Source organism: Cnephaeus nilssonii, assembly GCF_951640355.1.
Source record: "Cnephaeus nilssonii genome assembly, chromosome: 4".
Classification (NCBI taxonomy): domain Eukaryota; kingdom Metazoa; phylum Chordata; class Mammalia; order Chiroptera; family Vespertilionidae; genus Cnephaeus; species Cnephaeus nilssonii.
Window position 1 is genome coordinate 89,595,459 of NC_137075.1, and position 15,838 is coordinate 89,611,296.

Genomic DNA, 15,838 nt, shown 5'->3' on the forward strand with positions numbered 1-15,838 from the left:
CTTCAGATTGCCTGGGGCCTGGGCTGGCATGAGTCCCTCCACAGAAGATGTATGTGCATCTGCTCTGCCAGGGCGTGGGAGCCCGGGAGCACTACCAATGGAGTCAGAGTTGCCTTGAGGTTCTGTTTAAGGGTTTGCTTAGACCAGACGAGCAGAGTGAATTTAGGAAACAAACTGGTGACTAAACTTGTGGCTCATATATTCAGGGGACATATTTTGCCCTGCCCTCATCAGTGCCAAGGCTGAGACTTTCACGTTTCCCTGTTGCCCTTTGCTGTGTAGGGGATTTTCCCCTCATTTATCTTTTCACGGAAGGTGCAGGCTTTTGTTGAGCCAGAGCTCCATGGGGGAGCTGGGGTGAGGGGGTGGGCGGGGAGGGTCTTTTATTAGACTCACTATCGGGCATTTTTTTCTTTCTTGCTGGTACATAAAGTAGCAGTTCATCTTACAGTTGATGGCAACTTAGATTCCATGAAATAGTTTCTTAATTCTATGGTATACTTGCTTTCTGTCTGCCTCCCTCACTAAAATATAAGCTCCATGAGACCAGGGACTTGGACTGCTTGTTCATTTGTGGCATTTTCAGTGCCTAGAACAGTTCCAGGTACATGGCAGGCTCTCAATAAATATCTGTTGAATGAATAAACAGCAGCCACCCATTCATTATTTATTGAATAAATAAGTGAATGTTAATTTTTGTTTGGGAACAAAGGAGGAATATTTGGAATGTGAGAATACAACAGTTAATCTGACCACTAGCCTGCCCTTCTGGTATGTGGCATCTAAAATTTAGTGTCTTTGCCTTTGTGCATCCTACTTTGCACAAATATGGTTCTGTTTATTTAAAAATATATATTTTACACAGGACATGCAACAGCCACATGAATTTAATATTCACGTTGGCATTTTATGCTCTGAAGAATCAGTGAAGGGTATTTTGGGAAAGATGAATTGCAAATCACTTGATGCCAATGATAAACCATATAAAGAAAACACTCCCACTGTAAGCCTCTGGCTGTGCTGACCGGAACAGGCAGGCCATCCCCAAGGGCGGGGCCAGCCTCACTAGAAAAGATAGAGCGCTCTGCCATTTCCGTTCCCTGTACGTACAAAACACAAACACTAAACTTCAGGCACTAAATATCGTGACTGCTGGATTCTGTTTTCTTCACACACTAGATTTTAGAAACAAAACTTTATTTCTTTTTTCTTAGAATGTTCTATATTCCTCACTCCAAAAAAATGTATTTATTCTTAGGAGGAAAAATCAGTTCTGTGCCAAAACCCATCCCCCAAAGATCCTTCAACTCAACAGAAAAAGGGTGGTGGCAGGGAGATGGAAAGTTCTCCTCAGGGGATTTGATGAGAACATGAATTATCTCAAATAATCAAAGCCTGAGGAGGCTGGATCCTCTAAAAGGAGTGTTCTATACAGTAATCTAGTAGTTCTAAGCATAGAACTCAAAACCCTTCTATCTGTATTTATGAGACTAAGCTTTAGAATCAAACAAAACTAAAGCTAGGTAAATTGGAGCAAGTTACTGAATTCACTGTTTGATTTTCCTCATCTGAAAATAAACAATAGGTATACTTATTTAATGAGAGTTGCTATGAGGATTAAATGAGACCACACATTTTAACACCTGGAATAGTAGTGAGCAAATATAAATATTCAATAAAAAGTGGCAATTTTATCATTATTACAGAAAAAGATTCAGTGAAGTGTGGGTTATGTTATTATCAGCAACTATATTAATCATTATCTTTCATCATCTAAATTCTGGGGGGAAAGAGTTTTATTTCATATACAAAGGTGAGAAGAAAGAACTTCTACTCAAGAAGTCACAGATTTTTGCCCAGCTGGTGTGGCTCAATTGGTTGAGCATCATCCCATTCTGCTTGACAACATTGTGCTATTCCCTGATCAGTGGGACTGTGATATCCACTAGCAAAGTGTTCTCCAGGATACAGTTTTTCATTAATTATCCCATTAATGTTTCGTGTGTCCACTCATTCTAGGGCTCGGTACAACTTGCTGCTATATACTCTAATATCACTGATGGTGGGGGGATGAGATGGACAGAGAGGGAAATTAAGAATGATGACTTGAAGGTGATCATAATGGTTGAATCTGAAATTTACATAATAAAACACTGCCTCCAGTAGTGTACGTATATGTGTGTGCATGTTATGAATAAAAATCCAACATACATTTTCTTGAAAGTCCACCTAGAATCCATTTCAAATGTTTTCACATTTGAACATAGTTTTCAGGAGAACATAAATAAAGACACTACTGTTCGTTACAGTTTTATTTTCTGAAAGTAAAAGAACATTTTATAACTTGAAATAGATCTGGCATTGCCCTAAATACTCTTAAGGGTTGATTAATTAATGGCAAAACCATTCACTTGTCTTTCCCCTTGATGTCACTACCCACTTCTTTCATCAATTCCTTATCTCAGAAGAGAAAATCTCTAGGAGCATTTTATCCAAAGCAGTTGTTGTCCCTACCTGTAGGGTGAGGAATGGGGCTCTGGATCAGAGGCAGAAGCCACTGGAGAGATGACCTTGGTGTTTTCTAGATCTTCATTCTCTAGAAAATCATGGAAAGAAAAATTCAATATCTAAGAGGGAACACAACCATAATTATCTTGTATCTTTTTTAAAATCTGGCAGTTTCAAACAACTTTCCCTTTCCAAAAATATTCTGGGCATAAACTTTATACTCTGGGAGGCCCAGTACATAAATTATTCAATCATCACATCCAAGTATTTTCAGGTAGTCATAACCCATTTATAAAAAAATAAGTCTTTTTCCAAAATAAGTACCCACAGAATTAATTCTAATTCAAGAACCATTATATCTCAGAAAGCAGATGGTTACAATTAGGCAGGAAATATAGTGCAGAGTAAGATGTAGGATGAAATGAACTGTAATTCAGTGCCCAAGTATACAATGTCACCTCTATATTCAATTAGCTCAGATCACTGTATCCAAGATCAGGTAAAAGATTTTTGTAATTTCATTCATTTACTAACTCGCTCATTCACCAATAACTTATTGAATACTGTTAGACATCTACAAGAAATATAGTGAGGTGCATAATGAAGGCTATGGTCCCAAGCTAACAACAAGCCTATGGCTGGTATTATCATTGCCATTTTGCAGGTAAGGAAAATAAGGCATAGAGACAAGATTCAAAGCCAAGCAGTCATGCTCATAACCATTAGGTGCTACTTGGTTTTGTGTTTTATTCATTTAGCCTTTCCTTGAGCACTCAGATATTAAATAACCCTTGGTTTAACCTCTTTTGGCTAAGACTGAAGCCTCAAGTTCACGTCTCAATTCAAAATTCAACTTACTAAAGCAAACCTCAAACCCTGAAAGTTCCAGAGTTCGGGGAACAACATAAAAGTGCAAATGACAAGCATATATTTATGATCCAATTTTAATCTACTCTCATTTTTTGTATGTAAATAAGACCTATTTTTCTTTTCACACTCTCATAGAAAGAAAAACCTTAGCGCTTATGCCATGCAATTTTCCTCTTGTAAGATAATAGAAAATATATATTAGTTTCTGCCCCTGGTCCCTGGCACAGAATTCCTAAAACCATTATAATTTCCTAAGTGATAAAAGCTGGGAACATCTTTTGTTCTAATATTTGGTCTTTAATCCAGGTTGCTGACACTGAGTTCCTAAATCCCTAGGCTGGGTGATCACAGTGTCTTCTGTTTTAATGAGGTGACTCTTGGTGGGCTCCTGGATGGGGGCCCATGCACCAAAGGGCCTCGGGTTGGGTTCCCAGTCAAGGGCATGTACCTCACCTCAGTTGCAGGTTCATTCTGCCCCAGTCGGGGAACATGGGGGAGGCAACCAATTGATGTTCTCCCCCCACCCCTCTCTCTCCCTTCCTCCCTCCTTTTCTCCCTTCACTCTCTCTAAAAATCAATGGAAAGAAGTCTCCTCAGATTAACAACCAAAAAAGAATAGTATCCTCTATTATCTATATTTAGGAGCTTATTGTATTGCCTTTCACATTTTTAAAAAATATGTTTTTATTGACTTCAGAAAGAGGGAGAGGGAGAGGAGATAGAAACATCAATGATGAGAGAGAATCATTGATCGACTGCCTCCTGCAACACACCCCCTACTGGGGATTGAGCCCGCAACCCAGGAGTGTGCCCTGACCAGAAATCGAACCATGACCTCCTGGTTCATAGCTCAACGCTCAACCACTGAACCACATTAGCACCTTTCACATTTGATCTACAGTCCAACTAGATTTTTTCTTTTTCTCTCCTTCTCTTTTCTCTTAGGATATCCAATTGCCCCAGCAACATTCACCATCCTTCCCCCACTACTCTACAGTACAATCTTCGTTGCAAATGAAAGCTTTATCCTATTCCTAGGGCCTATGACACTGTTGTGTAAAGCTTCAAAATAAGTCTTCTTTTTAATATAAGAGTGAATATTTCTTTTTTTAAAATATATTTTATTGATTTTTTTTTACAGAGAGGAAGGGAAAGGGATAGAGAGTTAGAAACATCTATGAGAGAGAAACATTGATCAGCTGCCTCCTGCACACCCCCTACTGGGAATGTGCCCGCAACCAAGGTACATGTCCTTGACCGGAATCGAACCTGGGACCCTTCGGTCTGCAGGCTGATACTCCATCCACTGAGCCAAACCGGTTAGGACCAAAATAAGTCTTGATACCTGATAGAGCAAATCTTTCCATCTTGTTCTTACTAGTGTCTTTGCTATTTGTGGCCTTCACTTCTACATATATTTTAGGACCAGCTTGTCAAATTTCAAAAAGGCCAAAACCCTGCTGGGATTTTTATTGGGATTAAATTTTACCTATGAAGTTGGGGAGAATTGACATCTTTACAATATTGAGTATTTCAATCTAAGAATATGTTATATCCTTCCATCCATTTAGATATTCTTTATTATCTCTCATTAATCCCATATAATAAAAGCATAATATGCTAAGTGTCCAACCGTTCATGAGACCATTTGTTCATCCGTTCCACCAATTGCTATGATGCACACTGACCATCAGGGAGCAGGCACTCTGACCCGTAGGTTAGCTTGCTGCTGGGGTCTGGCCAATGGGGACTGGGCAAGATGGGCCAGACATGCCCTGGAGCCCTCCCATTTTCCCTCCCCAGCCAGATAAACTCCCAAAGATTTCGAGAGAGCACAGGGCAGGCCGAGGGACCCTACTGATGCACAAATCCATGCACCGGGCCTCTAATCCTATCTAATAAAAGACTAATATGCAAATTGACTGTCACGCCAACACACACGATGGCCACCCACATGTGGTCAAAGATGGCTGCCCCCATGTGGACACAAGATGGCTGGTAGGGGAGGGCAGTTGTGGGCGATCAGGCCTGCAGGGGAGGGCAGTTAGGGGTGACTGGGCCGGCAGAGGAGGGCAGTTGTGGGGGACCCAGGCCTGCAGGGGAGGGCAGTTGGGGGCGGCCAGGCCTGCAGGGGAGGACAGTTAGGGGTGACCAAGCTGGCAGGGGAGGGCAGTTATGGGTGACCAGGCTGGCAGGAGAGGGAAGTTAGGGGCAATCGGGCCGGCAGGAGAGGGCAGTTAGGGGCAAGAGGGCAGTTAGGCATCGATCAGGCTGGCAGGCGAGTGGTTAGGGGGTGATCAGGCTGGCAGGCGAGTGGTTAGGGGGTGATCAGGCTGGCAGGCAGAAGTGGTTAGGGGCAATCAGGCAGGCAGGCAGGCGAGCAGTTGGGAGCCAGCAGTCCTGGATTGTGAGAGGGATGTCCGACTGCAATGTCCAGTGGGATCAGGCCTAAACGGGCAGTCGAACATCCCTCAAGGGATGATTGGAGAGGGTTCAGGCTGGGCTGAGGGACACACACACACACACCCCCAGCCCCCATGCACAAATTTTGTGCACCGGGCCTCTAGTATATTATAATCTTCTGTAGAAAGGCTTTGAATACAACTTGTGAGATTTATTCCTATTTTTACTCTGTGGTAAATAACATTTTATTTACTTTGTTGCCGGTATATATAAATGCAATGGAATTTTGCATACTGGCTCTGTATCTAGCAATCTGGCCAAACATTAATTCTAGTAACTTATCTGTAGGTTCTTTCAGATTCTTCATGTACATAGTCATCATCTGCAAACAACAGATTTAACAGGATTTCTTTCGAATCCTCATATATTTTATTTTTCTTGCCTGACTGTACTAGCTGGAATATCCAGTAAAATAATAAATAGTAAGTGGTGAGAGTGGTTACCCTGTCTTATACACAGTCTTAAGAAGAAAACTCTCAAATTTCACCATTAAGTTTTATGTTGCTTGTAGGCTATTTGTAGATACGCTTAATCCAGTAATGAAGTTTCCTTTTATTCCTAGTTTGATATAGTTTTGAATCATAAACAGAGGTTGAATTTTATCACACACTTTTTTCTGCATCTATTAAACTGATAATTTTTATACTCTAGTGCAGTGGTCGGCAAACTCATTAGTCAACAGAGCCAAATATCAACAGTACAATGATTGAAATTTCTTTTGAGAGCCAAATTTTTTAAACTTAAACTTCTAACACCACTTCTTCAAAATAGACTCACCCAGGCCATGGTATTTTGTGGAAGAGCCACACTCAAGGGGCCAAAGAGCCGCATATGGCTCGCGAGCCGCAGTTTGCCGACCACGGCTCTAATGTATTAAAATGGTGATTTACAGACTTTAAAAAATGTTAAAATAACTTTTCATTCCTGGAAAAACCCAACTGGGACCTATATAATGCTGGATTCAAAGTTAATATTTTATTCATGACTTTTTGCATCTATGTTAATGAGTGAGATTAAACTGCAATTTTCCTCTCATCTAGGATAATTTTGATGCTGCCTGAAAGAGTTAGTTATTCCTCTGGTGCAGGTATGAAGATGATAAAGCCTGTACTTGATAGTCTGAAAATATCTTTATTTCATCTTCATTCTTTTTTTTTTTTTAATGTTTTTATTGCTTTCAGAGAGGAAGAGATAGAAACATCAATAATGAGAGAGAATCATCGATCAGCTGCCTCCTGCACGCCCCATAGTGGGGATTGAGCCCACAATCTGGATGTATGCCCTGGCTTGGAATCGAAATGTGACCTCCTGGTTCATAGGTCTACACTCAACCACCACTGAGCCATGCCAGCCAGGCTCATCTTCATTCTTTTTTTTTTTTTTAATATATTTTATTGATTTTTTACAGAGAGGAAGGGAGAGGGGATAGAGAGTTAGAAACATCGATGAGAGAGAAACATCGATCAGCTGCCTCCTGCACACTTCCTACTGGGGATGTGCCCGCAACCCAGGTACATGCCCTTGACCAGAATCGAACCTGGGACCCTTCAGTCCGCAGGACGATGCTCTATCCACCGAGCCAAACCGGTTAGGGCTCATCTTCATTCTTGAAGACTTTTCACTTTCCCAGGGGAAAAAAAGTTCTATATCAATAGTTTTTCTTTCACTATTTTAAAGATAATCTAGCTCTCACTGCTCTGTACAGAAATCAAGTTTTCAGCCTAATCACTATTCCTTTAAAGGTAAACTGAAATTTTTCTCTGGCTAGTTTTAATATTTTCTCTTTGCTTTGGTTTTATAGCAGTTTTACTTAATGAATACCTACTGTAGATTTCATTGTACTGATACCACTTGAGGTACATACAGCTTCTTGAATCTGTAGATTGCATTAGTTTTGGAAAATTCACAGCTATTCTCACCAAACATTGCTTCTATCCATTCTTGCTCTGAGTCTTCACCTTCTAGGATTCCAATTATACAAATATTAGACCTTTTCACATCCTCTATGACTCTTAACTCTTTCCTAAATTTTCTATGATTTCATTTTTATATATTTCCTTCTGGATATGTTGTTCTGACCTTTCTCAAACTTTTCTCTCCTTGAACATCTATAATAATAAAAGCGTAATATGCTAATTAGACCAAACTTCCTTCCTAACGAAGCCAGGGCTGCGAAGGAAGCCCAGGTCCTGGGTGCCAGAGGGAAGCCAGTGCCAGCAGGTGGGGGAAGGAAGGCCTACTCTTGCAAGAATTTCGTGCATCAGGCCTCTAGTAATAAATATAATTACTTTTAAGTCTGTATGTAGTAACTCCAAAATCTGGTACCTGTATTAATCCACTTTTACTGTCTGTTGTTCACATATCTCTACTCACGCACCTAAGTCATTTTGATATGTGGCAGAAATTGTCCTTGCAAAACTATTTATAGAAATAATTTGAAGCCTACAACGATCCTTCAGAGATTTGCCTTGCTTCTTCCATGTACTTAGGAGCACAAGTATCCTGGAGTCACCTTAGTCCAATTACATGAACTTAGGTGTATCTGAGCTGAGCTATAGTCCCTGTAATAGCCTACTTCTAATCTGCCCTTAACTCTAGAACATGGCCTTTCATGGTCCTAACCCAAAGGAAAGGGGATTCCCCAGGGTTTCCCCTCCTTGTCTGGTCCTGAACATTAATCCCTGTTGCTTTAGTCCAGAGAGGCACTTTTACAGCATTGCCATTCAGCCTCCCCTCAGGAATCCAGCATATGCCCTCAGAGGAGAAAGGAGCACCACAATAGACTCTCATAGCCTGGTAATTGTTCATTATGTGATGGCTCTCCAGTATCTTCAAGCAGATGTTTATATTCTGACAATTATTTCCTAATTGTCTCCAATGGGAGAACTTATCTCAACCACCTAAACTGCCATTACTCAGAACAAAAATTTACATTTGTTTAAAGGTACCTTAGCAAATAAAATGGAAACAAATAGAAATTTTAAGTCTTCCTTCTTTCTGTCATTGGCTAACAGTATGAGCTTATCTAAGTAATAGTTCTATCTCCCTTTGACTTATCATGTCGCTTAGATCATAATGAAGACTTCAGTAAGGTTGAATGTTTAGACAGAAACAAAATTAGCTCAAAAATACTGGAAGATACTAGTGGATTTTTAAAATAACAAAAAATTATTCCCTAAGGAGACTTATAACCTGTATTTCATAAAAAATTTATCTGAGAGAAAAAGGCCTATAAAAGGTCAATTCCTGATGACCAGAGAGGCAATAGAGATGTACAGAATGGCTCTTACAATATAAACATAGTAAAAAGCTTGTAATACATTTGTATTTTTTCTGAGTTGGTAATATATTTATATTATTCAAAATTCAAAAAGGTAAACATATACAGTGAAAACTTTCTCCTATCTCAGTCTCCACATTCAAAGGTAACAAATGTTATTAGGTTTTGTATAGTCTTCCAGAGATATTTTATGCATATAAAAAGGTGTGTGTGTGGATACACACACATATATATTCTTTTTTACACAAAAAATGAAAATATTAGACATACTACTATGCCTCTGTTTTTTCCACTTACATCTTAGACCTCTCCACAACTATATATGAAAAGCTTCCTCATTCTTTTCTACAGCTGATTAATATTTTATTCATTGTATATTCCATAATTTATTTAACCAGTTTTCTATTGATGGACATTTATGTTCTTTCTAATCTTTTACCATTACAAATAATACTATAATAACCTTGTACCTGTGTCATTAAACAGGCACATGAATAAATCTATAGGATAAATTCCTGGAAGGAATGTATTGATGAGGGCATATATTATAATTTTGATTGATATTGATAAATTATCCTCATAGCATTTGCACCAATTTACATTTCCATCAGCAATGCATGAAAGTGCTTGTTTCTACACATATTTACCAATATAGCGAGATATCAAACTGTACCCATTGTAGTTATGATTTATTTTCCTTATCGTTAGTTAGGTTGAGCATTTTTCATATGTTAAGAGCCATTGCTTATAGCATCTTAACAGCTTGATGTATGCCTGAAAAAAGTGAAAAGATATTGCTTTTGAATTTTTAAGGTTAAAGATATATGCTAAATTATGTAAGAACTGCTGATAGAACAACTTGTAATTAGATTCAAAGAGGCAGGAAGTAAGAAAAGGAGAAAGAAATACACAAGCTGCCCTAGCTGATTGCTCAGTAGTTAGAGTGTTGGCACAGGGACTGAAGGGTTATGGTTCGATTCCAGTTCAGGGCACGTACCTCAGTTGCAGGCTCAATCCCTGGCCCAGTTGAGGTACGTGCAGGAGGCAACCAAGTGATATCGATGTTTCTCTCTCTGTTTCTCCCCTTCCCTTCCACTCTCTAAAAATCAATAGAAAAAATATCCTCAGGTGAAGATTAACAACAAAAAGAAATACATAAGTTTATTTCCAGAAGTATAAAGTGTGGAAGATGGAGTCTTGTTTTAAAGAAAAAGCAATTTATTTAGTGAAATTTAGACCTACTATAAAGAAGCAAAAGCCAATTTTTCTATAGTTTAGCTTTTAATACGTCAACCAAATATAGACCAGTCTGTAAGTATTCCTAGAAGAGACCAGAGAAACCAGGAAAAGTTTTGAAATTTTAGATGGTATGTGGGAAAATGTTTTTATTTTATTATAAAGGGTATGTATTTATTTTACTATGTATTAGGAAAAACTGGTAATCACAGAAATTATTTAGAATAAAACAAAATGTTAAATGTCTATTTAAAGAAAAAACAATATTGGAATGTATTCTCTAATGTGGCAGAAATCATGATTGTGCTATCTGAACGGCCATGGTCTTAAAAACAGTGAACCAAGAAGGGCAAATGGAAGCTCAAGAATAACTCAATTTATAACTGATGGCCACAGGAGAAAGGGGAAAAAAGAATCTTCCTTAAAATGATTTCTTTTCTATTTTTTAAAATATGAGTTTTCTTTCCATGTTACCAGAGTATGGTTTCAGGCATTCTGGTCATGCTACAGATTTAAATTTGCTTTGTACTTATACTTTCTCTGCAAAGAGAACCAAAAAGTAGGTTTTCTAATGTATTTGAGTATCAGGTCAGAGTTCTTTAGAACAGGTCTCATAGGACTTCCCTTTCACTAAACAGGCTGGCTGCAAAGAGATAATTAGCCTGGGCTTTTACATTTACGAGCAGAGCAACCAAAAGCAGGTTATGTGGTTACAGACTTGAGAGGCTCAAACACAAATTGGCTAAGTTTATATTCCAACCAAATCCAGAGACCATGTAATCCAATTTCTCTTCAGCCCTTATGGGTGGGATATGCTTCTGAGTGGTCAGATTATATATCTTAGGTTGTTAATTATGGATTGAATTATGACAGGACTAACTGGCTAGCTCAACACCATAAAAACACAACCGCTGTAAGAAAAAAAAATAATAACCCACAGGCAGACAAATTTGTAGGGCATTTTGACATAAAACGGTAAGAGAGGGCTCTTTGGCATAGACTTCTATGCAAGAAAGATTTATTGCACTGAACCATGAACAAGTTTACCTGTTCTAGTCCTTAATGTCTAAATGCACTGATAGCTCTCAGGTCATATACACCAAACCAAGTCTACTGTTGATTCTAGGGTCATAACAGACTTTGCTCTTTATTTTTCCCAAAGCTCTGTAATGGTTAAAAAAAAAAAAAAAAAAAAAGGCAGAGAAGGGGGAGGGGAGGGGGAGGGGGAGGGGGGAAGGGAAGGGGAGGGGAGAGGAAGAGGAGGGGGAGGGGGAGGGGGAGGGGGAAGAGGAGGAGGAGGAAGAGGAGGAGGAGGGGGAGGAGGAGGAGGGCGGGGGAATGCCTGCTCTAAGTGATACAACATGTATGCCTCAGAGAGTTTCACTCATAAAGAGTGATATATTTCTCCTCTTGGGGAATGAAGGACCCAGATGCCCCAAATAAGACTTTTAAAAGAAAATTACAGTTCATAGACAATAAGAACATTATGACCACTGGAGAACTTAGATCAGAAGAACATAAACACTTTTCCTTCTTTATCACAAAACTTTAGCTAACAAACATGAAGACCTTCAAAAGGTATTCTCTGCAGAGAATATTTTTTAAAAACAAGTTATTCTGATTACAAATCCTGCTTTTGAAGGAATGTACATGGAAAAATCAAAACGCTTAATTCAATAAGAACTGAAATGTCCAACCTCTTTTTTGTTGTTGTTAATCCTCATCCAAGGATATTTTTTCCATTGATTTCTTTTCTTTTAATATATTTTATTGATTTTTTACAGAGAGGAAGGGAGAAGGATAGAGAGTTAGAAACATCAATGAGAGAAAAACATGATCAGCTGCCTCCTGCACACCCCCTACTGGGTATGTGCCCGCAACCAAGGTACAGGCCCTTGACCAGAATCGAACCTGGGACCCTTGAGTCCGCAGGCCGATGCTCTATCCACTGAGCCAAACCGGTTAGGGCTCCATTGATTTCTTTAGAGAGAGTGGAAGGGAGGGAGGCTAGGGAGAGGGGACAAGAAAGTGAGAGAGAGAGATCAATTTCAGAGAGACACATCCATCCGTTGCCTCCCACGTGCACCTATACCAGGGCCGAGGATCGAACCTGCACCCCAGGCATGTGCCCTTGACCAAGAATGGAACCCAAGACCCTTCGTAGGTCTCTATTACTTACTCATTGGATCAATTTCCAAAGGAAGATGGCAGAAGGATCCAATCAAATTCCTCATTTGAAGCAGTTTATTGAGTTACCCCTAGCCTATGCAACTCTGAGCCAAGCCAAATGCATAATTTCCACACTGCTTTGCAAACCCAGCTTAACTCTAACGCAAGGTTTCTCAATAGTAACACTGCCGATATTTGGAGCCAGATAACTGTGCTTTGGGGCGGTCGTGTGCATCAGAAAATGTGTGCCAGCATCTCTGGCCTCTACCCCACTAGATGTGAGCAACAGCCCTCCTCCTCCTGCCAGCCTAGAGCTGTGACACTAAAAAGTCCCCTGGGGGAGGCAAAATCACTCCTGATTGAGAACCACTGCTTTCACCCAAAGAACGGTCTTGGATCATCTTAACCCTAATTCCTCCTAATCACTTGATGCTCCTCCAAATCTGGGTTGAGACAATCCAACAAATATATACAGAACCTCTAGGACACAACATTAAGGGCTCTAGGAGATACACAAGATAGAGTCTGTCTCTCAAACAGGGTTCTTGGGGGTAGGGAAGCGGGTCAGTACATCAAGAGCTGTAATAAAAGACATCCACTTATATGTTTTGAATTTTTTGGGTTTTGTTCCTGTAGGTATTCTCATCTTACCAAACTAAAACCACCTTGAGAGCAAACACCATACCTGCCCTGGGGTACTACTACTTGATTTTTGGCCAATAAAAATTAAAATAAGCTATGGTAAGCTTCATCATAACAAGGTGGCAATTTCATATGGTCAGTAAAAACTCCACAGGTAACTTGGGCAATAAATTTATCTCTCAGAGAAAATGATTGCTGACAGGAAGTCAGATAATACAAGTCTTTTTCCACATTCTGGCACAAAGCAAGCAATATAATCTATCATTACTATTATTTTATTAGCTATTTTATCAGCAACAAATCATATCCCAAAGGGAAAATACTGCTCTAGGATACATAACCAAGTCCCTACATGAAATAAAAAGAAATCAACACTCACCCTGCTTTTTGAGGGCAAGAGGGAGAAAGTAACCCTAAGTATTTCTGTCAGTGTCCTGGGAGGAAAAAGTGAATGCAGGAACCAATTGGGGGTATGGGGGGGAGGGGGCATTCAAAAACAAACCCATTATCCTCCAATATACCTTGAACAATTCTTTTTTCTTTTTTTAAAGAGAGAGAGAGAGGAAAGGAGACTGGAAGAGAGAGAGAGAGAGAGAGAGAGAGAGAGAGAGAGAGAGAGAGAGAGAGAATATGAATGAGAATTAGTTGCTTCTTGTATGTGCCCTGATAGGAGATCGAACCTTGGTGAATCAGGAGGACACTCTAACCAACTGAGCTACCTGGCCAGGGCCCTGAACTATTCTTAAGACCCTTCTAGTTTATTTTATTTAATTAATTTAATCCTCACCTGCTTAGAGAGAGGGAGAGAGAAGAACATCAAAATCGATCAGTTGCCCTTCACACATGCCCCGACCAGGGATCCAACCACAACCCAAGTACGCGCCCTGACCAGGGATTGAGCCCTTCGGTGCACAGGACAATGCTCAACCAACTGAGCCACTCTGGCAGCCAAGACCTTCCTATTTTAAATGCTTGGGTATGTCTGCCATAACCACACAAGGATGTAAAGGGGAAGTAAAAAAAAAAATCCTTATTTTATAAATGTTTACACATGCAAGGGACAGATGTTTATGAGACTTTCTGGGTGGTTTTTTTTTGCTTAATCTTTTAGAAATGGTGCTTCATATTTCTGTTGCTATCAAGTTAAATACATGCCATCAGTTTTGAATTTACTACAAGGCAGGGCGTTCATAAGAAAGAAAAACGAAACAAAAACTGTTGCATGTTTAAAAGCGAGAGAACAGAACATAAAGTCATGGGGGAGAGCTAGGTGATTCAAAGATATGTGTGTGTTTGACCAAAGCAGCTTCAGGAGATGGGAGATATTGGGGATAGAGGTGAAAGACAGGAAAAGTCACCTTGCTGGGACACACGCAGACAGGAACACTTCTGACAGCCCGTGGAGTTTAGATGAGCAAAAACAGATCTTATTCTCATAATAAAGGAAACACAAGTGTTGTGCCCTGGGCTAGGCAGCAAGTGCCTGGATGCATGGTAGCTCATGTAACTCAGCCATCTTATTAGGCAGGTACCCACCGTTTACAGCGGAGGAAACGGAGACACAGAGAAGTGACTTACTCAAGGTCACTTCATTAGCAACTTGGAAAGTCAGATTCCAGCCCAGGCAAAGTGGCACCACCTCTACCGCTAGACTAAGGTGTCTGTTTTCATTTCAGCCCCGGGAAGTTCACGTCTACTTGCTACTGAGTGAGACCAGTTCTCTCTCCCTATCCTTTTGTATTTCAAAAGAGCATCCTTTTAGTTGTGAACTGTGCGGTGATCGTACAGGCCGGACAGGTAAAAATGTGATAGATGGACCGTTTTGCCTTTGGACTCCCAAGGAATGCACACGCGTGGGCAGCAATAGAGACAGGTCCCCCGAACAAGATGATGAGGGTCCTGGAGAATGAGGGAGGTCGCCAAAGTTCCTGTTTCAGCCCCTATTTCCTGGTCACTACGTTCATTCCAAAGACCCCTGGCGCCCACCCCCCGACCCGTGCAGAGAGGCGCGTGGAAAGGCGGGGTCCAGGACAGCGGTGGGAGCGGGGGACAGCGAGGCCCGCGGGGCTGGGGTCGGCGGCCAAGGAGTGCTGGGCGGGTGTGCAGAAGCTGGAGAGGTGCCGGACGGAGCAGCCCTGTCAGGACCACCCGGGCTGATCGGAGAAAGGAAGCGGGGCAGGAACCAAGACATTTCAAAACAGGAGTAGAACATAACCTCGAGCGCAGACCACCGCCCCGGGAGAGGGTGGCGGGGTCGGTGGTCGCGGCCCCAAAAAGCGTGGCCCCAACAGAAGCTAAGGCTGGGGCTCCGCGAGCGAAGGGGCTGCCGAGGCGGGGCAGAGCGCGGCCGAGCCCGGAGCCGAGGTGCGGGCCCTGCGGCCGGGCGGCGCCCACCCGCCGGCGCCCCGGCCTTGCGTACCTGAGGCGGCCGCTTGGCTCCCCTCCACTCCCGGGACGTCCCCGAAGCCGCCCGCCGGCTCTCGACCCGCTGCGGCGCCCCATAAGCCCGGCCCCTCAGCCGCCTGCGAGTCCGACATCTGCAGCCGCGCCGCCAGCGCCTCCGCCGCCCGCCACGAGTGGCTCCGGAAAGAGCCGAAGGCAGGGCGCCCGCGGTCGCGACGCGCCGGGAAGAGCCGAGCGGAGCCCGAGGCCGGAAGGGGCAGCACGCCC

General features: G+C 41.6%; 1 protein-coding gene across 2 annotated transcripts in view; it reads right to left on the minus strand.

The window, feature by feature from the left end:
* The window catches only part of TMED8 (transmembrane p24 trafficking protein family member 8), a 30,154-nt gene extending 14,351 nt beyond the window's left edge, over positions 1 to 15,803 (minus strand). The window contains exons 1-2 of one of the 2 annotated variants that reach the window (XM_079769042.1): positions 15,588 to 15,803; positions 2,515 to 2,596 (exon numbers count right to left, since the gene is read on the minus strand). In XM_079769042.1, the coding sequence (XP_079625168.1) occupies positions 2,515 to 2,596; positions 15,588 to 15,705 (200 nt within the window). In that variant the 5' untranslated portion in view covers positions 15,706 to 15,803. The remainder of the gene's footprint in view (positions 1 to 2,514; positions 2,597 to 15,587) is intronic. The other variant, XM_079769043.1, reaches the window with a different exon arrangement.
* Between the last annotated feature and the right edge of the window lie 35 nt (positions 15,804 to 15,838).